Source organism: Somniosus microcephalus, chromosome 5, assembly GCF_052327205.1.
Source record: "Somniosus microcephalus isolate GS21.2 chromosome 5, FLI_Smic_1.0, whole genome shotgun sequence".
NCBI classification, from domain to species: domain Eukaryota; kingdom Metazoa; phylum Chordata; class Chondrichthyes; order Squaliformes; family Somniosidae; genus Somniosus; species Somniosus microcephalus.
Genome location: NC_140991.1, coordinates 296,823,648 through 296,849,285, shown reverse-complemented (window position 1 = coordinate 296,849,285; position 25,638 = coordinate 296,823,648). Strand labels below are relative to the sequence as shown.

The following is a 25,638-nucleotide window of genomic DNA, read 5'->3' as shown; positions in this document are numbered from 1 at the left end:
TCATACTCCTTTAACAGAACTGGCTTCCGAGTCCTATCTACGTCATTTGTACCAACATGGACCACGACAACTGGATCCACCCCCTCCCACTGCAAGTTTCTTTCCAGCCCAGAGGAGATGTCCTTAACCCTGGCACCGGGTAGGCAACACAGCCTTCGGGACTCTCGCTCTCGGCTGCAGAGAACTCTATCTATCCCCCTAATAATACTATCCCCTACCACTACAACATTTCTATTTACTCCCCCCTCTTGAATGGCCCCCTGTTCCATGGTGCTGTGGCCAGGTTGCTCATCCTCCCTGCAGTCCCTGCTCCTGTCCCCACAGGGAGTAAGAACCTCGAACCTGTTGGACAAGAGCAAGGGCTGCGGCTCCTCCAGCTCTACCTTTCCCGTATGATGTAAAATACTGAAGAGCCTGTTTAACTATACACACAACGACATTTTCCTTTGAAGGAATAGATTCTGAGGGCAAGACTTTGAGAAAGCACATAAAGACGAGCAGTTCCCAGCTTTTATCAAGAGGAACTTCTTAACCCAAGAGTGGTAAGAATGTGGAACTCTCTACCACAAGGAGCATAGATGCATTTAAGGGGAAGTTAGATAAGCACATGAGGGAGAAAAGAATAGACGGGTATGCTGATGGGATGAGATGAAGAGCGGTGAGAGGAGGCTCGTGTGGAGCATAAGTGACGGCATTGACTAGTTGGGCCAAATGGTTTGTTTCTGTGCTGTAGACTCGATGTAACCTTTTGATACCATCTTGCCTCCAACCTCACCATCTTGTACAGCCTATTTTGTCTGTCTCCCTCTGATGTCTCGTGCTCCTTCTTCCTGAGGACTCAAAGTTTTGAGAGACGCTGATAGTCCCACAGTTGCATGTCTCATTCAATGGTTATGGGCTAAACTTTTCCTTGGAGAGAGAGAGCGAAGAGAGTGTTGAAGGGGATGTGAGTGGCATGGACCATATGAGTACATGCATGCCATAATGATGAGAGGTGGAGGCACATTGTCCCTTTAAATGAAGTGATCTTGAACACTAGCAGAAACCATTGTGACAGGCTATATGAGTTGACAGAGAGGTTGTTACTTAAAGTGGTGCCTGAGTGTTTTGAGAAGGTTCCCTTTTCATCAATGAGTTTCTCTGGCAACCAGGTACTGAGAGAGAAAGAGTGAACAAGAAATTCCCCACTGTTTTCATTGTGATGTCAGTGTGTAATTGGAACAGGTAACTTTTTCGGGGCAGCAAAATGAAGTCGATGTCATGTATGCCAGTTTCTGTCCCCAAATCGATCCCCTCAAATTCCTTTGTGCTTCTTGGCCCTTCCTGTAGATCACAGCAGATCGCCCGCCAAAACCCAAGTGAGCTCGTGTACATATATTGTAACGTTACACCATAACTTTGTCATAAGTGCAGCAGAAACCCTGTTTACGCATAAATGGGGTTTAGTTTACGCCGCACTTCCGGTTAAGCTATGGCAGCAGGGCGGGAGCAGCTCCGAGGAAATTTCCAGATTTAGTTTCCCAATTATAAAATGCAGCTGCTGCCAGGATCAACTGAGACAGGTGGAAGTGAGCAGCTTGTGAACCTGAAAAAATGTGGAGAGCATCAACAGCGATTTGTGTGGCTGGGAATTACTTTTTGCCGTGACTTTTTAATATATGGCGTTCTGCCTACACAGATCTGGAGTTGCTTCTGAGAGTTTGAGATCACTGGGAGATTTCCAAGACCCCCATCCATGCGCAGTGATGTCATCTCAGGACCACGTATGGCATCCCCTGTGAAAGAAAAAGAAAGACTTGCATTTATATAGCGCCTTTCACGACCACTGGACGTCTCAAAGCGCTTTACAGCCAATGAAGTACTTTTTGGAGTGTGGTCACTGTTGTAATGTGGGAAACGCAGCAGCCAATTTGCGCACAGCAAGCTCCCACAAACAGCAATGTGATAATGACCAGATAATCTGTTTTTGTTATGTTGATTGAGGGATAAACATTGGCCAGGACACCGGGGATAACTCCCCTGCTCTTCTTCGAAACAGTGTCATGGGATCTTTTACGTCCACCTGAGAGAGTGGACCGGGCCTCGGCTTAACGTCACATCTGAAAGACGGCACCTCTGACATTGCAGTGCTCCCTCAGCACTGCACTGGAGCGTCAGCCTAGATTTATATGCTCAAGTCTCTGGAGTGGGACTATGAACCCACAACCTTCTGACTCAGAGACGAGAGTGCAGGCCACTGAGCCACAGCTGACAGAGTATGGGCAGACTATGGGCATACACTGGTATGCTATTATCATTAAGGAGGAGCAAGAGCAGCACAGGATAGAACAAAGGAGAGTCTGGCAGCATTTAAGGCAGATGAACACCACTAAATATTACCACCCCTCCCCCCTCTTAGAATATATAGGCATCTTCTCTTTTTCTTAGGCAGTCCCTCGGAACCGAGGATGACTTGCTTCCACATTAAAAATGAGTTCTCAGGTGACTGATGAGTCCAATGCAGGACCTACAGTCTCTGTCACAGGTGGGGCAGACGGTGGTTGAAGGGGCGAGTGGGTGGGGTGCTTGGGTTGACGTGCGTTCCTTGCGCTGCTTGGGCTTGGCTTCCGCTTGCTCCCAGCGAAGAGACTCGAGGTGTTCGGCGCCTTCCTGGATGCTTCTCCTCCACTTTGTGTGGTCTTGGGCCAGGGATTCCCAGGTGTCGATTGTAGTGTATGTACCCGTCTACCTTTAAGGGAACGATTGAGTGTAACCGTTCACCTTTAAGAGAACTACTTTAGGTGTGGCACTATTTGATTGGCTTCTGTATACGGTAATACCGACAGTGACCACACCAGTATATAAGTGATGTTACAGGATAACTAGGGCAGATTCGCCCTGACCTCTGAATAGTAAAGACCTATTTGTTTGTACTTCAAAAGTCTGTGTATTTATTTACTGCACAACCCACAGACTTTACAGTGGCGACGAGTCCGATCGTACCCTGCGGCAAGAATAGCAAAGTAACAAAGAGCGTCGAAGAGAGGCAACCGCCCTCGTCGTGCTACCAAAAGAAAACACGAGGCTACAACAACAGAAAGTGTGGTACTTTACAGAAGCTGGAAGACTAGCAACAAAAGCTTCATCAGCAACAGGCACTGATTACCCTGCTACCACGGTGTGGAGTGAGCCGACCAGCAAGAAACAAGGCGGCCGAAGAGACTGTGAGTAGGGGAAGGGGTAGAAGTATCCGGAGGAGAAGGGCAGAGCACTCGACCTCGGTCGAGGGGGAGCTGTACTGGCCAAAAGTCGGGTCCAACGGCGTCGGGTGACAGCCGGACCGCGATCGGCGGGAAAAATCCGGGCAGCGACCGCAGCCACGAAGCGCTGAACCTGCGAGTAGGCGCGGGAGGAGAAACCCAGCCGCAGCCGGGGAGGGAAACACCGGTCTGCGAGAGGGCTGGGGAGGCGAACGGGAACCGTGCGGGTGAGAGCCGGGTGCGGAGTGAGAGACTGCGAGGAGCCAGTCCAGCGGCTGAGCTGTTCTCCACCAACGGGGTACTCAGAGCCGGCAAAACCGAACGTGCGGGAGTGGGAGAGCGAACAGGAGCCGAGAACGGGGAGAGAGACTGCGCGAGAGCCAGTCCAGCGGCTGAACTGTTCTCCACCTACGGAGTACCCAGAGCCGGTAGAACCGAACGTGCGGGAGAGGGAGAGACAGAGCCGAGCACGGGGAGAGAGAGACTGCGCGAGGGCCAGTCCAGCGGCTGAACTGTCCTCCGTTAACGGGGTGTACCCAGAGCCGGTAGAACCGAACGTGCGGGAGAGGGAGAGACAGAGCCGAGCACGGGGAGAGAGAGACTGCGCGAGAGCCAGTCCAGCGGCTGAACTGTCCTCCGTTAACGGGGTGTACCCAGCGCCGGTAGAGCCGTGCGGGCGGGAGGAAAAGACAGAGCCGAGTAAGGGGAGCTGTGCGAGAGCCAGCCCAGCGGCTGAACCTGTCCGCTGTGGGGAAAGCGTACCCCTTACACCAGGGAGAAACGCGGAAAGCCGCCATTAGGCGGAGAAGACGACAGAGGCGGGAAACCGCCATTGAAGTGGGCGGGGAGAGAAAGGAAGAGCGGGAAACCGCCATTTTCGCGGGAAAAGAACCGCCATCTTAACTGCCATTGAAGTGGGCAGAGAGAGAGAGAGAGAGAGAGAAGGGAAGAGCGGGAAACCGCCATTTGCGCAGGAAAACCGCCATTTTAGAAAAAAAAAAGATAATAAATAATACTTAAAGAAATACTGTGCTGCTTCAAAGAAAGAAAGATGCCTAAGCGAGGGAATATTAATGATTTTAATTCTGAAATAGAAGACTGGACCACGTACGTGGAACGCATAGAGATCTATTGCGAAGCCAACAAAATAGAGGAAGACGACAAGGCGATAACATTGCTAAACTCGATGGGGGCAAAAACATATGGGCTCTTGAAGCATCTAATAGCACCAGCTAAACCAACGGATCAGACCTTCGAAGAAATTGTGGCTTTGCTGAAGGACCACTTGAACCCCACACCGTTGATGCTGGCTGAGCGATTCAAATTCTACGCAAGAACGCAGAGGAAAGACGAAAGCAATGCGGAATACTTGGTCGAACTGCGTAGGCTAGCGAAATACTGCCAGTTCGGAGGGAATCTGACAGAGGCACTGCGGGACAAGTTCGTATGCGGATTGTCCAAAGAAGGAACGCAGAAGCGACTACTGGAAGAAAACGACCTCACACTGGACAGGGCTGTCCTCATAGCTGCATCACACGAAGCTGCAGCGAAAGGAACGGCCGAATGCAGCTAAAGGCGGCGGCACTCGGGGTGGACCAAATTACTTCGAGCACAACAAAATGCTACCGTTGTGGGAAGACCACGCACGACCAGAATCACTGCTGGTTTAAGAACCAAGAGTGTCGGAAATGTGGCAAACTGGGTCACATCGCGAAGGTATGCAGGTCCGGGAAAAAGACCAACAATCAACGGAAGCCACCACAAGCAAAGTACAACAAGGTACACAAGGTGGCTGAAAAGAGTTCAGACGAACAGAATTCAGACTCAGACCCAAACAACCAGGAGCTGGGTAGTCTGAAGATCCACAACGTGGGGAAAGAAACTGATCTACAAACGATTTGGGTCGTACTAAAAATAGCTGGAGTCCAAGTACGAATGGAGCTGGACACTGGATCAGCTCTATCAGTCATCAACCGAAGGGACTACCACCGGCTGTTCTCTCACATACCTTTGAGAAATACCAAGTTCGTATTACAGACATACACGGGGCATAATGTATACCCCATGGGGAAAATAAGAGTCAAGGTGAGAGATAGAGGGAAAGAACACCCAAGAATGAATTTGTACGTATTACCTGAGGGAGGACCACCACTTCTAGGACGGGAGTGGATTAAGAAAATAGACATGGAATGGCACTACCTAAAAGCCATAATGAAGGAGGATTCGGTGCAAGCTATCAGCTCAGATTCTGAGATGGATGACGATAAGACCAATTCAAATATGCATGACAAGGCTAAAGGGGACTTGCCGATGATGGGGAAGGAAACAAAGACATGCAGAAAGACTTATGTCACCAAGAAGAATAAAGTTACAGAGCAGAACTCCAGGTTGACAGAGAATTCTGAGCCTGTTGAAGCTAAGGATTCATCCACGACGGAAGAACACCGAGCTCGGACTCAAACTTATGTCAAAGTACGACAACAATTAGAACAGTGGAGTGACCGTCTCGTACAAGAGATGAAAAATATGGAAAAGTTCTGGGACACTGAATGGGAGAACCTGGAAAGACAACAGAGACAGCTAGCTCGAGAAAAGAGCGACCATAGAGCCATCGTGGCCAAGTACCGATCACATCTCCCTGAAACTGTTCAGGAACTAGACTATTTACAGAACGACCTAAAGGAAGAGGAATCTTCAGGAAGCCAGGATTTTATCCCAGTTCATCTCTACGACTCGTTGCAAGCAGAGTGTAACAAGCTGAAGGAACAGTATGAACGGGCCCAGACTACAATCCTGGAAGGGATTAACTCGGCAACCTCCGAAAAGCTAGTTTTAGTGAAAGCATATGAACAACTAAAGTTTGAACATGAGCGAGAATTACAAAGGCTGCAGGAAATGTTTGACGAGCTCCAGGCCAAGACAGACTCATCGGTAGAGATTCCATCCGTAGATGGAAAATTAGAGGTGGAAGACATAGCAGAACGTGAAATTCAAGATGTCCAAGAACTCGTTAAATTATTGAAGGAAACCCAAGACAAATATGAGGCGGCAATGGCAGAGGCCCAACAACTTGAAGAACATATTCAACTAGGAATCCGGGCAGTGGAAGGAAAGGCCAATGGAAGGAACACAGAGACTGTAGGAATGGCCCCTGATCAGGAGTTAGAGAACACCAAGGCGCAATTTCTTCGAGCGCTTAAAACCAAAGGACCGGAGGAAAGGAAGGTGAAAACATTGGAGGGAAAGGTGGATGAAATGGAGAAGGCGCTAATCCACAGTGTCCCCGTAGAAGAGTTAACGGCCAGCCAACTCTTATACACACTGAGGGACAAGACTCCAAAATGGGAACACGAGTTTCAGGTTTCAAAGGGAAAGAATTCGGAGCTTCCAAAAGTCACGGAGAGAGCTGAGGGGGCAACACAGCTTGCACATGGATGTCAAAAGTATGCTGAATTACGTCAAGGGGAACAGAAGAATGCGGAAACAGCTACTTCAGTAGAAGGATTAAATAGCCTGATAACGGAATCCCCGATGGAAGGGAAGGTATTGAACTCACAAATGAGGCCAGGCGTGAAGGAATGGCAGACATCCCAGGAAGAGCGGGATGAATATGAATGCTTGAAGAAGTCTTTTCAAGAAAGATGGTCAGAGAAGGAACCACCGTCGGCTAACGTCCAGTTGGATAAGAAGGAAGTAGAAGGGCCCCTCACTGGCCTAACTCAGGACGACCCCGAATACTATCATGACCTATTGAGTGACACTGAATATTACGAGGATCTGGTCTGCCCAGTTTGTGATGAAAACTCCCAAAGTACAGAAATCCGCATGAAGCACTTAAGGTCTAATGAACATAGAGAGTTGGTGGCGCTACAGATGGCCGCAGAGAAAGGAGCTCCGAGAGTTTCAAAAAGGCAGAAAAGAAAAAGAAGAAGCAGGAGATAATAACTGTCTAAAATACTATCATCTCAGGCGGGACACCATGAAAGGAGCTAAATTAGTTGAAAACCCGAAAATTATCAAGACAGCCAGTTGGTTGTAAAAGTCCGCACTGCTGGTTCAACAGGACGGAAGGTCAAGCTGTTACGTTAAGAAAAAGGCTATGGAGGAGTCACGCTAGCCATGTGAACCGGCTACACCAAAGAGATGCTGTTCGGAATGAGTCAAGATCAGAGACTGAATCTATGAACTGTTTCCGCAGAGACTGAACCTGTGAACTGTTCCCACCGAAAGTATATCTGTAAACTGTTTTATATGACGTTGACTCCACCGGAATTATCTCTGTAAATTGTTTGTTCTCCACCGAGAGTATATCTGTAAATTGTTATGTGAAGTTGAAGATATGTATGTTTAACGGGGACCCTGTAAGTAATAAGCTAAAAAGGGAGGATTGTAGTGTATGTACCCGTCTACCTTTAAGGGAACGATTGAGTGTAACCGTTCACCTTTAAGAGAACTACTTTAGGTGTGGCACTATTTGATTGGCTTCTGTATACGGTAATACCGACAGTGACCACACCAGTATATAAGTGATGTTACAGGATAACTAGGGCAGATTCGCCCTGACCTCTGAATAGTAAAGACCTGTTTGTTTGTACTTCAAAAGTCTGTGTATTTATTTACTGCACAACCCACAGACTTTACATCGATGGGGATGTTACACTTTTTCAAGGAGGCTTTGAGGGTGTCCTTGAAGCATTTCCTCTGCCCACCTGGGGCTCTCTTACCGTGCCGGAGCTCCGAGTAGAGCGCTTGTTTTGGGCGTCTCGTATCGGGCATGCGGACAATGTGACCCGTCTATCGGAGCTGATTGAGCGTGGTCAAAGCTTTGACGCTGGGGATGTTGGCCTGAGCGAGAACACTGACGTTGGTGCGCCTATCCTGCCAATGGATTTGCAGGATCTTGTGGAGGCAGCATTGGTGGTACCTCTCCAGTGCTTTGAGTTGCCTGCTGTACATGGTCCATGTCTCTGAGGCATACAGCAGGGCGGGTATCACTGCAGCTCTGTAGACCATGAGCTTAGTGCCGGGTTTGAGGTCCAGGTCTTCAAACACTCTCTTCCTCAGGCGACCGAAGGCTGCACTGGCACACTGAAGGAGGTGTTGGACTTCGTCGTCAACGTCTGCCCTTGTTGACAGTAGGCTCCCGAGGTATGGAAAGTGGACCACGTTGTCCAAGGCCTTGTCATGGATTTTGATAATTGGGGAGTAGTACTGTGTGGTGGGGGCAGGTTGATAGAGGACCTTTGTCTTACGGATGTTTAGTGTAAGGCGATGTGAGTACCCTAGTGAGATAATGTGTATAAGAAGACTGCACTTCATGAAAGAGACAATAGGGCACTCTCCAATGCAGTACTGGGGGAGTGCTGCACTGTCGGAGGTGCTGTTCTTCAGATGAGATGTTGAACCGAGGCGCCGTCTGCCCTCTCAAGTGGATGTAAAAGATCCAATGGCACTATTTCGCAAAAGAGCGAAAAGTTCCTCCTGGTGTCCTGGCCTATATTTAGCTCTCAACCAACATCACTAAAACAGATTATCTGCTCATTATCTCATTGGCTTTCTCAAAGTTAAGGGTGCATTCGATAGCATCCATGTTGATTTAAGAGCTTCTACAGCAAACCCACTCAGCTTGCTTAGGGCTCCTCAGTATACTCAAGCTTGTGTGTCATGCAGAGTTATAGCCTGCTTCACCGTACAAAGAGACTGAAGTTGGACACTGCTGGGGAAGTGGCCCTAACTACTTTAGAGGCACAAGTGCATGGTGGAGAGCATCAGGATGACCTGCACTCAGAGGACTCAGTGACTATTGCAAGGGGCATCAGAGCACACCTCATCAGAGAAGTCTTCTCCTCTGTTTAACATAGTCTACCTTGGACACCAGTGGCTTAACTCTTTTGTTTCTCCCCACCTTAAGTAAAGGAATCCATTACCCATCTTAGAACATGACAACACATCCTCTTTTCCCCAACAAGACCATGCCAACAATCATCAACTGGTTGAACAAGTCAACTCCAAATAAATGCACTTTTTTCCTGTCGGACTCCAACCTCTATGAAAAACAAAGCAAAACACAAGTGCACATTCTATTTTAAAACAGTAAAGTCCAACGTGAACCGAAGTCAACCAACTCTTTCCAACCACTGTGCTTCCCCAGGGTGACTAAACAAGTCTTTCTTTCATCTGTTTTAGTGCTTCGCCTAGGTGCAACCTCGGGCTCGGTTGAGTACCCAAGAGTTCTGGGCCCCATGAGTCTGAAGCTATAGGCAGACTTCTCCTCAGCCTCTGCTGGGAAGGTGGCACGTCCTTAACCACCACCCCCGGCCCACTCCTCCAGCTCCCCCGTGCTGTGAGAATCACTAAGTGGCACATTCGCACTAATACTCTCCCTTTTCTTCCTTGGGCATCAGTTTCCTCTTCACTCTCTAAGAGTAACAATTGTGCAACTAAACCTTAAGAGGCACTAACTTGGGGTCTCACAGTATGGCTTCCTATCTCCAGCAATTACTTGCACATGCACTCTTAAAACCCCTTCCTCCACTTTGGCAGGGTGATACCATCACATCTCTTACTGCAGCTTTCTCCTCCCACTTGGCACATAATCCTCAAATGCTAGCCTTCACCTAATTTACTTAGTCTTGTTTTAGGAGAAAATGCTGCACAATGCCTGCGAGAGGCAAATAATCACAGGGACATTCCCAACCTGAAACACCTCACGTTCTATGAGGAAAACCCTGGGGCGCTCATGAGGAGGCACTCTGCTCTTGCTATGGGAGATGGCAAGGTTGGGGCATTGTGCCAGCACCAGGTTAGTGACTGAACCTGTGAAGCATCACATGACCACAAGCTTCTACCCCCCTTCCCTGTCACCTTAATTTCAAAAGAGTAATGTTCACCCAATCTTAACTTGTACCATCCTTTACTGAAGATCCACTACAGCAACTGGAAGCACAGGAGGAGGAAGATCATGATCATGATAAAGAGGAGGAATAGAGATACAACTACTTCCTTGTGAACTATGATGATGCAGATGATGATGAAGAAGGAGATGAATGAGATGAGGTTGGACTCAAGCCCACACATGAGATCCTACAGAAAATCTCCTGGCCCAACACCCTCAAACTCATCCCCTGCGTCCAATCTTGGCAGCAGTCATGACTCTTTCCTTCTACACCAGTCCTCTGTGCCACCTTGATTCCAACCAGGCCTTCAAGTTACAGGCCGGCAATTGGGCAACAAAGGCTATCCCCTCTGGAAAAGCTCATGACTCCTGCAGAGCATACACACAACGAGAGCCATGCTGGCACACAACGAGAGCCATGCTGGACACAACAAAAGCCATACTGGCACAAGGAACATAATTGCACAAACGATCGGTGTGCTCAAGCAGTGATACCCCTGCCTGGGCTGTTCCGGAGGAGCTTAGCGGTGCGCCTCTGAGCGGGTGTCCTGTTTGATGGTCTGCTGTATGCTGCATATCTTTGTGATAATGAAGGACCAGCCCTTACCACTGCCTGGGCAGCAAGAAGTGCAGCAGGAGGAGGAAGAGCATGAAGAAGAGGAGCAGAGGCATTGACCACTAGCGGCCAACTTTGACTGGGCCGTACCACCCGTTAAAGGGACCGCACACCCAAAAAAAAAATTAGGGGGAACATTACCAGTGTCTCGAGCTGCCAGAGCTCTCAGAGAGCAACTCATTAAGCAGAGCTTCACATAAACCATCCCTCCCAACTCCAATATATCAACAGTCCCACAATCCTTACCACCGTCCTTACTACCAGCATCCGATTGCCTTCCTTCAGGCCAGCCTTTAGATCTTGCCCTCACTTCACTATTCATATAAGCAGCAAATCCAGAACAAAAAACAAATTTATCAAACAACTCAATTCCATCTGTATCTAACAGTAAACAAAAATAATTAAGAATCACCCTTGTGTAATGCCCTTAGTGCCTGGCTCCTGTGCTAATTCTCCTGTCCCAGTGGTCCTACGAAGTGTGTTCCCAATGGCTGAACTTTGCAAGGTGGAAGGCAGCTGAGCTTCCATTGAGAACAATTTGGATAGCCGTGGTGGGCGACCTTGAGAAGCTGTGGGCCTTGAGGGCCCGGCTGCAGACTGTAGCATCTCGGCGTGGGCTGCAGCAGCCTGGCCCACTGGCCACAACAAGGGCACTGGTGAAGTGGGTGATGGGAGAGCAGGCATGATGTCATCCAGAGAGAGGACAACAGGTGCCTCTCCCTCTCCCTCTCCCACGGAGCCAAGGCCACTCTCCTGGGACTGCGCCTCAGCTCTCCGGCAGCTCTGCGCAAGATTGAAGTGACGCTCTGGAAGACCCTGTTCCCAGTGGCCCCCAAAGCCAAGGCCAAGATGGCAGCCATCTGAGCTTCCATGACAGCAGTGTGAGTTGTCAGGAGAGACTCCATGATGGTGGGCACCACAGTCATCATGGTCCTTGTAACGAGTGGGCAGAAGTTTTGCTCATTATAAGGCCAACCAGAAAATCTCAGATAATAGCAGGGACCCAGTGGATGCACTGACAAAGTTTGAGGCCCATGTTCGAGTGTTATTATGTTGCTATGTTGCTATGTTACTATGTTACTATGTTGTATGTCAGTATGGGGGAGGGGGCGACCCCGGTTCTATCAGCTCTCTGAGTAAAGGGCTGTTCTGGAATCAATTTTTCTTTTAAATTTGATACTGTGCTGGGGTGCAGGCCACTTGCCTGGCCTGCATTCCACCGATGGGGCTGGTCTTCCTGGAAGCAGGTATGCCTTCATTCAATTGGCATACTGACTGCCCTGCCTGGACTGTTCAGGAGGATCTTTGCAGTACACCCCTGAGCAGATCACAGAAATCACAGAAATCACAGAAACCCCACAGTGCAGATAGAGGCCATTTCGGCCCATCGAGCCTGCACCGACACATATCCCACCCGATCCCTGTAACCCCTACACCAACACATATCCCACCCTATCCCCGTAACCCCACATATTTAATCCCCCCTAACACTAAGGGTCAATTTATCATAGCCAATCAACCTAACCCGCACATCTTTGGACTGTGGGAGGAAACCGGAGCACCCGGAGGAAACCCACACAAACACGGGGAGAATGTGCAAACTCCACACAGACAGTCACCCGAGGCCGGATTCGAACCTGGGTCCCTGGCGCTGTGAGGCAACAGTGCTAACCACTATGCCACCGTGCTATTCAGTTTGAGTTTTTAAAATTTGTTTATTGGATGTGGGCGTTGCAGGCAAGGTCAGCATTTATTGCCCATCCCTAATTACCCTTGAGAAGGCAGTGGTGAGCCGCCTTCTTGAACCGCTGCAGTCCGTGTGGTGAAGGTTCTCCAGGATTTTGACCTAACGACGATGAAGGATCGGCCATATACTTCTAAGTCAGGATGGTGTGTGACTTGGAGGTGATGGTGTTCCCATACGCCTGCTGCCCTTGTCTTTCTAGGTGGTGGAGGCCACGGGTTTGGGAGGTGCTGTCGAAGAAGCCTTGGCGAGTTGCTGCAATGCATCTTGTAGATGGTACACACTGCAGCCGCGGTACGCCGGTGGTGGAGGGAGTGAATGTTGAAGATGGTGGATGGGGTGTCAATCAAGTGGGCTGCTTTGTCCTGGATGGTGTCAAGCATGTTGAGTGTTGTTGGAGCTGCACTCATCCAGGCAAGTAGAGAGTATTCCATCACACTCCTGACTTGTGCCTTGTAGATGGTGAAAAGGCTTTGGGGAGTCAGGAGGGGAGACACTCGCTGCAATATACCCAGCCTCTGACCTGCTCTTGTTGCCACAGTATTTATGTGGCTGATGATCTGCTGTATGCTGCATATCATTATTCTTCTTCTTGTGTCTTCTTGGTGTTTCCTTTGGGGAACAGTGTTGTAATGTCCGTGTATAATCAGACACAGACTGCAGGAGAACGGTACAAACGATGTTTACTCAACGTGGCTCAGACTGCAACTGAACTGTACAGATCAGTACTCAGTGTTATATACAGGTGTGGTCACTGCCGGTACTACAGTATACATGAGCTGCAAGAAGTAGATCCCCCCTTAAAGGTACATACATTACAATTCCTCCCCTTTTAGATTAACAGTACCATAACACTCATTTAACAATTAAATATCAAACTAATTACAATTAACACTTTTAACATGCAACATTAGCTGAAAATAGTCTATTTATAAATTCAGTCTTTGGGGAGGCTTCCTGATCCTTTCTGGATAGCGCCTTTCCCGAATGTCTTGCTCTTGGTGCGGAGGCGATTCTGGCCCCCTGTCGTCGGTTGGTTTATCAGCTTCCGATGCTACTGTTTCTGGAGTAGATGCTTCCTGTACGTCGGGTTCATCACCAGGTACGTATGGGCGAGGCATGGGGTTGACTTGTTCCTGTGACTCTAGGATCTGGTCAGCATGGCATCTCACGATGCTCTCCCCAACGTCCACTGTGTACATTAGTGGGCCCTGCCGTGTGCATATCGTTCCTGGCTGCCATTTTTCTGTTCGGTAGTCGCGGGCCAAGACTGGTTGCCCTACATTGAAGCTCCTTGTTGGCTTCTCATGGATGTGCTGGAATTGCTTACTCTCAACATCTCTTCGTATGTTTGGTCTGAGCAAATCCAGGCGAGATCTTAACCTTCGGTTAAAGAACATCATGGCTGGGGCCTGGTTGGTGACTGCATGTGTCGCATTCCGGTAGGCGAACAGGAAATTGTCCACCTTGTGCTGCAGCGGAATGTTGTCATTGTACATAGCCTTTATTGCCTTCTTAAAGGTTTGTACGAACCTCTCAGCCAATCCATTTGTGGCTGGATGATACGGGGCGGATGTGTAATGCCTTACCCCATTCTTTTTCAAGAACCTCCAGAACTCTTCTGACACAAACTGTGGTCCGTTGTCGGAGCAAATCTGTTCTGGCCAGCCATTCCTGGCAAAAATGGTCCGTAGGACTGCAATAGTTTTCTCCGTGGTGGTGGAGGACATTTTGATGACCTCAGGCCATTTCGAGTGCGCATCCACGGCTATTAAAAACATTGAGTCCATGAATGGACCAGCAAAATCAATATGCACCCGTTGCCATGGAGATGAGGGCCACTCCCATGGGTGTAGAGGGGCCTGTGGTGGTGCATTTTGGACTTTCTGGCATCCTGAGCAGCTCTTGGTCAGGTCCTCAATTTGTTTATCGATTCCCGGCCACCACACATAAGCCCTGGCTAGGCTTTTCATTTTTACCCCTCCCAGATGACCCTCATGAAGCTCATTGAGCACTCTATCCCTTAACTTGGGTGGAATTACCACTCGGGATCCACACATCAAGCTCCCCAGGCACACTGACAGCTGTTCTCTCCTTGTCGAGAATGCTGGCAACAGTGAGTCGCCATGTGCTGGCCATCCCTTCACCGTCAAATCATATACCCGAGACAGTGTCGGGTCATTTCAGGTTGCCTTTTCGATACAAGCGTTAGTTACCGGTAGGTATTCAACTATAGTCGAATGGAATATTTCGACAGGATCCACTGCTGGTGCTTCCTCCGCAGTAGGCAGTGGCAGGCGTGATAGCCCATCAGCATTTCCATGCTGTTTCGTGCCCTTATATTCAATCTCATAGTGGTGCGCCCCTAGAAAAAGTGACCATCTTTGTAGTCGTTGCGCAGTCATCACCGGAACGCCCTTCTTCGGATTAAAAATGGAGACAAGAGGCTGGTGATCAGTCAGCAAGGTGAATTTCTGCCCGTGCAGATAATGATTGAACTTTTTCACTCCCCACACTAGGCTGAGTGCCTCCCTGTCAATCTGGGCGTAGTTACGCCCGGCTGAGGTTAGTGATCATGTCGCAAAGGCTATTGGCCTCTCTGAGCCATCCGAGAATTTGTGCGACAGCACCGCTCCAATGCCGTAGGGTGACGCATCACATGCTAACCGAATTGGTAATGCTGGCTTGTAATGGGCCAATACCTCTTTCGATGTGATTAGTGTTTTGCTCTTCTGGAAAGCTCGTCTACATTCGTCATTCCACTTCCATGGCACCCCAGTTTGCAATAGGGTGTTCAGTGGGTGTAGTATTGTCGAAAATTTGGCAAGAACTTATGGTAGTGGTTTACCAGCCCGAGGAACGACCTCAGTTGTGACACATTTTCCGGTGCTGGAGCCTTGACCACTGCCTCAATCTTCTCTGGGGACTTATGTAACCCCTCTTTATCGATAACGTGGCCACAATACGAGATCTGTTTTCTAAAAAACTCGCATTTGGGGTGGTTAGCTCGGAGCCCATATTCCTGCAATCTAGTGAGCACCTGCTCCAAGTTGGCAAGGTGATCACTGTCATTTTCGCCCGTGACCAGGATGTCGTCCAAATAACACTGGGTCCCTGGGATCCCTTGCAGGACTTGTTCCATTGCCCTCTGCCAAATAGCCGGAGCTGATGCTACCCCGAATACCAGCCGGTTGTATTGGTAGAGACCTTTATGGGTGTTGATTGTGAGGTATTTTTTTGATGCTTCTTCTACCTCCATTTGCAGATACGCCTGGGCCAGATCAATCTTAGTGATGCATTTCCCTGCAGATAGCGAGGCGAAAATATCTTCAATCCGCGGAAGTGGATATTGTACGGTGTGAAGGACCGGGTTCACTGTTACCTTAAAGTCCCCACAGATGCGAACCTTCCTTGATTCCCCAGGCGTGCTGCTCAACGACTTTTTCATCACAGGGACGATGGGTGTAGCCCACTCGCTCCAGTCTACCTTGGACAGTACAGCTGAACGTTCCAGACTCTCCAGCTCTGCTTCGACGGCTGGGCGGATCGCATAAGGTACCGGTTTGGCCTTAAAAAATTTTGGGCTTGCGTTTTCTTCAATTTTAATTGTCGCTTTCATGCCTTTTAGTGTTCCGAGTCCTTGCTGTAACACTTCTTTCGCGTCAGTTCGGATCTTTGACAGTCGCCCAGGTGTGACGTCGCCATCCTTTTTGTCAGCCACAGTCAGTGCCTGTATGGAATGCCAATCCAGTTGTATTTTCCGGATCCATTCACGTCCCAGTAATGGTGGTCCTCCATCTTGCAATACATACAGGTCTAGTTTTGGTGTTTCCTTACCGTTATATATAACGGTCACCCTTATTTTTCCTTTGGGGTAGACTTTTTGCCCCGTGTACGTCTTCAAAATAATTTTTGTGTCTCTCAATGGTATGTGTGAGAATAGCCGCTCGTAGTCCCGTCAGTTTATAACTGTTAGAGCTGATCCTGTGTCCAATTCCATCTTTACCTGGACTCCTGCTATCTTGAGAGTGACCCAAATGGTTCGGTGATCCTCCATTGTGATCACATTATGTAGTTTCAGACAACTCAGTTCCCTGCTTTTGGAGTCGTTATCACTCTTTTGTTTGTCTGAACTATTCTCCGTTATCTTATGTACCTTCTTGTACTTCCCTTTGGTCTTATTGCTGGTTTTCTTTCCCGACCTGCAGACTCGTGCTATGTGTCCTACTTTTCCACACTGTCTGCACACTTTGTCTTTGAACCAGCAATCATTCTGGTCGTGTGTTGTTCTGCCGCAGCGATAGCACTTCTCTGTTCCATATGACATTTCATTTGTGCCATATTCTTGCGGTCTCTGTTGTATCTCTGCAGCGCCCCGTGCTGTTGCTTCATATGATACTCCAATGCTGAAAGCCTTTTCCAGCGTAAGGTCCTTTTCAGATAAAAGCCGTTTCTGGGTTCCTTCACTTTGAAGCCCACACACAAACTTGTCCCTTAAGGCATCTGCCAGTCCCGCTCCAAACTGGCAGTGTTTCGATAGTTTGCGCAGTTCTGTTAAATAATCAGCATTGCTTTCATCCTTATGCTGGTTCCGTTTGTGAAACTTGAATCTTTCTGCTATCAGCAGCGGTGTGGGGTTTAAATGTTCCTTTAGTATCGTTACTATGTCTTCAAAACTCTTTTCCATTGGCTTCGTTGGGGTTACTAGATTTCGTAATAAACCATACGTCTTTGCACCCATTAAATTTAATAATACCGACGCTTTTTTGTCATCTAACACCTCATTTGCCTTGCAGTACACTTCTATTCGTTCGACATATGTAGTCCAATCTTCGACTTCATTGTCAAATGCGGTGATACTGCCACTCTTCAGCATGTTGGTGTGGTTTAAAATGGCGTCTCCCAATGGCTTCAAATGGCGTCTCCCGCGCTTTCCTTCCTCCCCCGCTGCTGCCGACGCCGCTCCCGGCGGTTCTCGTGGCAATGGCGGTGCCCTGTAGGTTTTGCGCGCCTCTCTCTCCCCCTCTCCGACGCTGCTCGGGCCCTGAACACAGGCTGCACCCTGTGCGCTCTGCCCTCTCTCTCTCTCCGACGCTGCTCAGCCCCTGAACACCAGCTGTGCCCTGTGCGCTCTGCCCTCTCTCTCTCTCCCCGTCGACGCTGCTCGGCCCTTTGCTGTGCCGCTCGGTCGGCTCTAGCCTGCCGCCGTCCGGGAAGGGTCTGCGCACTACCTGTTGCCAGCCCGTTTCGCTGGACCACCTCGACTGGAAAGCCAAGCCTGGCTCTCGACAGCCTCCCCCGCAATTCTCGAGTCTCTGCTGGCCTTGATCTCCAATCCACTGATCTCCAGGAACGAATCCCCGGGAGGTGATGCAGAGTTGCAGGTAGGTTCGAACCTGCCTCGTCGCCAATGTAACGTCCGTGTATAATCAGACACAGACTGCGGAGAATGGTACAAACGATGTTTACTCAACGTGGCTCAGACTGCAACTGAACTGTACAAATCAGTACTCAGTGTTATATACAGGTGTGGTCACTGCCGGTACTACAGTATACATGAGCTGTAAGAAGTAGTTCTCCCCTTAAAGGTACATACATTACAATTGTGAAGGGGTGGATGGATTCACAGGCTGATTAATAGTCTGACTGACCATGTTAACGCTCCTTCCATGGCCGTAACCATCTTTGCACCAGTCGATAGGGTGGTTAGTCCTATATGGCGGGAGGGTTTTATGGGATCCCACAACCGATACAATGGAGGGGGGGTGGGCACCCACACCCGGCACCCACACCCGGCATGAGTATCCCGCTGGATGTCAACCCAGAGTTTCAGACGGCATGTTAGGCACTCATATGCTCTATTCCATGGTATAATTTCAGAGCCACTAAAAAGCAATACATGTACAAATCATGAAAATATGTTTTTTTTGTGAAAACAGATGTTTTCAGAGGTGCCAATGATGAACAACATAATGGAGACCCCGACTCCTGATTACGAATATTTGTGCGAAAAAGAAGACGTCAACACATTTGGAGCGACATTGCTGCCTACCTTCTATGCAATTGTACTAGTGCTTAGTCTAATTGGAAATGGATTGGTTTTATTGATACTTGTGAAATATGAATACCTAAAAACCATAACAAATATATTTATTCTTAACCTCGCTATTTCAGATTTACTTTCTGCTATCTGTCTTCCTTTCTGGGCAATCCAGCATTCAGTGGGATGGATCTTTGGAGATGCGATGTGCAAGTTAATGAGCGGCATATTTTACATTGGCTTTTACAGTGGTATAATGTTCCTGACACTGATGACAATTGACCGATACCTTGCGGTTGTTCATGCTGTGTCTGCAGCAAGATCCAGAAAAGTTTGCTATGCAACAATAACAAGTGCGATTGTTTGGCTGATCAGTACAGTAGCAACCATCCCCGACTTTTTCTTTGCTGGTTTTACAGAGGATTCTACTTGTGACAATCTCTACCCAGATGGTGAGGCAGTTCCGTGGAAACTATTGAGATATTATCAACAAAATATACTGTTCTTTATCTTTCCATTTATTATCATTGTGTACTGCTATTTTAGGATAATTCAAACATTGATAAAGTGCAGAACAGTGCAGAAACACAGGACCCTGCGAGTTATATTCGCCATTGTAGTGGTGTTTTTTTTATGTTGGGCGCCTTACAATGTTGTGATTTTCTTGAGATCTTTGGAGGAGCTCGAGGTGGAGCAGTTTCAAGACTGTGAATTGGAGAAACGCATAGATTACGCGTACACAATCTCTCACAATGTGGCTTATTTCCACTGCTGTCTCAATCCCATCTTTTATGCCTTTGTGGGTGAAAAATTTAGAAGACACCTCATTCATTTCTGTGACCACTGTTTGCCATGTGGTCTGGTGTGTCAACAGCGGGAAATTGTCACCAGGAACCCCAATGTGGAATATTCCGATGGCTCTATGGGTAACGATACAAATAACTGGTAGGCTGACAAAAAAAACTCGGAGTGACTGCTGCCAACGAACCGGAAGCTGCTGCCAAGAAACCGGAAGCTGCACAGAAGCGTTCTGCGCATAGCTCTGTGGCAGTTTAAGTATGAATTTTTAATAATATAGTCACAGCGCATTCCTAAATCTATGGAATCTACAGAGCTATGGGCTGGTTTAATAATGTATAATAATAGCGCGGGTCGGTTAATGCATGATATTTTCGCGGGGGGAGGGTTGCGGAGATTTATTGGGACGGTGCGCAAGCTCCGTGTGAAGGGAAAGGAGAAGAAAATGAATAAAGCTGGACTAAAAACAGAAAATGCTGGAAATACTCAGCAGGTCAGGCAGCATCTGTGAAGAGAGAAACAGAGTTAACGTTTCAGGTCGATGACCTTTCGTCAGAACTGGAAAAAAGCAAGACACACTTTACAGCCTTCCGGACTCAATATCGAGTTCAACAATTTCAGATCATAACCTCGGCCCCCATTACATTTTTGCTTATTTTTTATCCACACCTTTGTTTTGGCCTTTCCACCCCCCCTTTTTTTTCTCCCACATGGCAGCTGTCTCCCATTCTGCCAGCGCATTTCACACCTAATCTAGAGCCGTCTTTTGTCTCCACTAGTCCTATCATGATCTCGTCTCGTTTTGAATACCTCTTAATGTCTCTTCATTTCTCTTTTGTTCTCTCCCAGCCTGGCCTTTCAATCTATTTCATTTCCTGTGCCTTTCCAGTCTTGACAAAGGGCTTGACCCGAAACGTTGACTCTATTTTCTCTCCACGGATATTGCCTGCTGAGTTTTTCCAGCATTTTCTGTTGTTATTCAGGAAAAGGAACAGATTTTTAAGCAAGTGTAGGGACTGGGAAAGGGGGAGGGGATGAAAGAACAAAATGGAAGGTCTGTGATAGGATAGAAGGCAGGAGATGTTAAGAGATATTAAGAGATATTCAAGACAAAAGGAGATGGTAATGGGACAGGTTAAGAAACAAAGGATGGCTCGAGATGAAGTGTGAATTGCGCTGGCAGAATGAAAGACAGCTGCCATGTGGGAGAGAAGAACAGAAGGCACAAACAAAAAGTGTGGATAAAAATATATATATGATAGGGGCCGAGGTTATGATCTGAAATTGTTGAACTCTATGTTGAGTCCAGAGGGCTGTAAAGTGCCTAATCGAAAGATGAGGTGCTGTTCCTCGAGCTTACGCTGAGCTTCAGTGGAACAATGCAAGAGGCCGAGGACGGTGAGGTCTGATTGGGGGTGGAGCGGAGAGTTAAAGTGACAGGCGACCGGAAACTCGGGGTGCCCCTTACGGATGGACGTTTACTGTGCTTCACTGGTGCGGATTTTCTTTCCCTGACGCGGCGGTGTTCGGCAGCAGCAATCTCTTTTCACCAAACCCCCCCCACTTTCCTTCCCCTCCTTTCTCTCTGGAAGTGTTTCCTTTGTAATGGCGACAATATTTTCTTTTCAGTTAGCGAACGACCGATAAAACACCAAAACTGCGCATGGGCAACTACTTCAACTTCATTGGCAGCAGTCGCATCCTTAAAAAAAAACATGTTTGAGGTAATTTGTAATTTGTGGTGCTTTTGCTAAGTAAATGAGAAGATTTTTCTGATGTAAGTAAATAAGATTTTTCTGATGTAAGTAAATGAGAAGATTTTTCTGATGTAAGTAAATGAGAAGATTTTTCTGATGTAATGTAATCGAAATGGGTTTGACGTAATCACAGTAACATAGCAAAGGGTATGGTTTTGCTTTTCATAGAAAATCAAACCAGCAGAATGAAATAAATTGACCTGGTCTGGTCTTTTTCTTAGCTGACACTGAAGGGATAATTACTAGTCCTAGCCCCTTTCGGGCTACCCCAGATCAGGCGTATTCCCCAGACGTTCACCTTCAACTAAAGTTAGAGGTAGCCGAATCCTAAAGATGCTTAATTGGGTCTAAAGGTCTGGACTATCTCTCCCTAAAGGAAAGGAACAACCTAAAGATGTTACTGTCCTCCAGAGAGCACTTTTAATAAGTTTAGCTAGACTGTAAGCTTCCGGATATTATGAGGGTCCGGAAAACTCCCCTAGAATTCTGCAACTCCTCACCAAAGAGTGTACAGAGATTGAGTTTGCGAGTTTGATACAGAAGTACTATAGAAACATAGAAACATAGAAGATAGGAGCAGGAGTAGGCCATTCGGCCCCTCGAGCCTGCTCCGCCATTCAATGCGATCATGGCTGATCATCCAAATTCAGTACCCGGTCCCTGCTTTCTCCCCATACCCCTTGATCCCTTTAGCCTTAAGAAATATATCCAACTCCTTCTTGAATATATTTAATGTATTGGCCTCTACTGCCTTCTGTGGTAGAGAATTCCACAGGTTCACCACTCTCTGGGTGAAGAAATTCCTCCTCATTTCTGTCCTAAATGGCCTACCCCTTATCCTTAGACTGTGACCCCTGGTTCTGGACTCCCCGACCATCGGGAACACCCTTCCTGCATCTAGTCTGTCCAGTCCTGCCAGAATTTTATAGGTTTCAATGAGATCCCCTCTCATTCTTCTAAACTCCAGCGAGTACAAGCCCAGTCGACCCAATCTCTCCTCATATGTCATTCCTGCCATCCCAGGTATCAGCCTGGTGAATCTTCGCTGAATTCCTTCCATGGCAAGAACATCCTTCCTCAGATAAGGTGACCAAAACTGCACACAATACTCAAGATGTGGTCTCACCAAGGCCCTGTACAACTGCATCAAGACATCCTTGTTCCTGTACTCAAACCCTCTCGCTATGAAGGCCAACATACCATTTGCCTTCTTAACCACCTGCTGCACCTACATGCTTACCTTCAGCGACTGGTGCACAAGGACACCCAGGTCTCGTTGCACTTCCCCTTCTCCCAATCTATTGCCATTCAGATAATAATCTGCCTTCCTGTTTTTGCCACCAAAGTGGATAACCTCACATTTATCCACGTTATATTGCATCTGCCATGCTTCTGCCCAATCACCCAACCTGTCCAAATCATCCTGTAGTTTCTCGGCATCCTCCTCACAGCACACACGCCCACCCAGCTTTGTGTTGTCTGCAAATTTGGAGATATTACATCTAGTTCCCTTGTCTAGATCATTAATATATATTGTGAATAGCTGGGGTCTAAGGACCGATCCCTGCGGTACCCCACTAGTCACTGCCTGCCACTCGGAAAAAGACCCGTTTATTCCAACTCTTTGCTTTCTGTCTGCCAACCAGTTCTCTATCCAAGTGTGAGACAATTCTAAAATTCTAAAAATATATAGATTTATTAAAGAACCGACATGTAATTTACAGTTGGTATTTCAATCGCAACATTAACAGTTCCAAATACAAAAAGCTTTACAATTTTATTATCAGAGATCCTTACTCTCAAATCTTAACTTCGTTACATTTTTAAATTTCTTAGTCTTATTCCAGGATATCCACCAAAATCAAATACATTATCTTTTTGATCCCCAAGACTCAAAGAGTTGTAGACTTACAGAGCTTGCCTCTGAAGCTGAGAATCGCTTTGCCCCTTTACAGCGAGACTATCTTCCCATTTGAAAGTTCAATTTTTATACCCTTTCTCAGTGATATTTCCTTTGAAGTTTTCTGCTGATGTAAGCTAATTATCTCTAGTCATTTTTCTGTTGACACCTGCTATTTTTACAGTCAGATCAGCTTGTAGCATTAAGAATCGTGTCTCTACCTTTAGATGTTCAAAGCTTAGCATAAAAAACGGTGTGGAACAGATGTTTCTATTTGATGTCATTCTTACCAAAGTCTTCTGTTTGTGCCTCTTCCTGAAGTGTAAAATAAAAACAGCTCAGATAGGTGCACCATTGTCTTCTTAGTTACCTCAACTGGTTGTAGCACAGACTTGTGTCTGTCTTTCATTTGATCTTCCGTGTTTCATTTGATACTACTTTTACGAAGGCATATGTTTCTTTAATTTTCTGTGATTCTTTCCGAAGTGTTGGTTTAAGACACCTTAACAGGTTATATATCATTGTGTTCTTTCCAAAACTTCAGACTTTCAGGAACCTTTAACCTTCTGTTTCAACAAGGCTATTGATTCAGTGTCAACAACTTATCTTATCTCAATAGCCTGTATGCTGTTCACAGCTTTAGATTGTTGAGGCTTCCAGATTTACAAGCCCAGTTTGTCATGTTTTAATAAAGTCAAAATTCTTTTATAGAATGGTGTATTTTTCTGAATAGGTATATTGCTTATTCCTTCACAACACTTTATGCATAATTTACTTCTTAACAATATTATTTCTTAACACTTGCCATAGGATTTTCTTGTCTACATATTCCATGAATAAGTCATGTGTTACTAATTATTGCTAGGACTGATTATGTTGAAAGTTGTAGGTTCAGGAAGTGAAAAAAAATAAAAGCCTTAATCTGTTTGTCACACAACCTGCCGTGCACTTTAATAAATCTTGGATCTCAAAATATTTTGGCAGACATGGAATTGCATATACCAATTAGAAAAGAGCCCTGCAAATAGCAACATGGGACTTGCAAAACCGGCATGGATTATTGAAAATGTGGATCATCCCAAACTCCCCAAACACACTTCAGGAATAATCCTGCATTTGGCTCCAAGAGGCATGTCCACATCCCACCGCCCCCCCCCCCCACCCGCCTCCACCCCCAGCAATTGCCACCCTCCCCCCTTTAATGTGGAACTTCTGGCTCGGCTCCTCCAAGGAGCTGCTTGGATTTTTCGCCCCTTCTCCCCGGCTGGCGAGCTGTCTGTGAGTGCTCTCCGCTTGCTGGCATTATGGAGGTGCGACCTGGCCATAAAAACGGTTTGGGCCTCTTGGGTAAGATATCGGACGAGTGGCGTAATCTCACTGCCCGCCACTGAAGGGCCAACAGTGCATTAAACCAATGAACTTGTGAATTCCATTTGGCAAAATGATTCACAAAACATTTCGTAGTATAGAGGATCAATGGCTGACATCTAATGATGGCTAGTGATATTCTGGTGATTTATAGGAGGAAACAAGGTAGGGAAGCAGGTGGACTGGTCCCGGCTCATGGTTGATCCAGCTGTAACCCATCCCTTCACACTGTAGCCTAGATGCCAATCTGCCATACACCAGCAGCATCATGCCAACAATCGGCAGGAAGTAACTCTTCACTAAGATCCTGCTTGCACCCGTCGCTAACAGTTTCCCCATTGTGTTTCTGCAGGTTTGGTAGGCAATCAGCACCTCATCTAGGTACTCCATGACCGTATTTTACTCAGGCAAGTGCCGGCACAGAGCCGTTCAACTTAGGGGGATCTAGATAGTGTGTTTGAGGGGGAGCACGCTGGGTAAACCACAAGGCACAGGCAACCAGAAGCCAGGGCAGATGGTGCCAGAGAAGGAGTAAGACTTGCTCGGATGTTAGGTTGCCTCTTTCCCCAGTTTTATGAGGTGGCTGGCTTTCTCAAGGTCCAGAGTGCAATAGATGGCACCCATGTTGCTTTGCGAGTTCCTACAGAAAACCCCCTCAAGTACCTCAACTGGAAGGGCTTGCACTCCCTGAATGTAAGGATTGTGTGTCACAACATGCAAAGAATCCTGCACGCCAATGAGAGATATATTGGAAGTTGTCTCAATGCATTCAATCTTTGAAATTAAGCTCTCCTTGATCATTTCAGGGAAGAGGATCAGATGAAAGGATAGCTTGTGGGTAACAAAGCCTACTGCCAATCCCATGGATAATGACATCCATTAAGAGTGGCCAAAACAACAGCAAAGGAGTGCAACAATGAGGCACGCACCTCTACATGATTGATCATTGAGAGACCCTGGTCTGCAAAGGGTGCTTTTGCTGTCTAGATCGATCGGGAGGGCCTCTTTAGTATGCTCCTGCTCATGTGTCATGCACAGTTGTAGCCTGCTGTGTCCTGCACAATTTCACCATACAAAAAGGCCTGACAATTGATATTCCTGAGGAGGTGGTCTGAGCTGCTTTGGAGGCAGAACTACATAGAGGAGAGCATCACACTGACCTACACTCAGAGGACTCCTCAGTGACTGCTGCAAGGGGCATTAGAGCGCAACTGATCACTGAATTATTTTCTGTTTAACACAGTCTTCCTTTGAGACGAATGCCGAAACTCCTTCTCCCCC

General features: G+C 47.3%; 1 protein-coding gene across 1 annotated transcript in view; it reads left to right on the top strand.

Annotated features, from left to right (window-relative positions):
* Nucleotides 1-23,702, top strand: part of LOC147117833 (C-C chemokine receptor type 3-like) — a 54,513-nt gene extending 30,811 nt beyond the window's left edge. Inside the window, exon 3 of the mRNA XM_085989181.1 lies at nucleotides 18,434-23,702. Within this exon, the coding sequence (XP_085845307.1) occupies nucleotides 18,434-19,483 (1,050 nt within the window). The 3' untranslated portion in view covers nucleotides 19,484-23,702. The remainder of the gene's footprint in view (nucleotides 1-18,433) is intronic.
* Nucleotides 23,703-25,638: the final 1,936 nt, after the last annotated feature.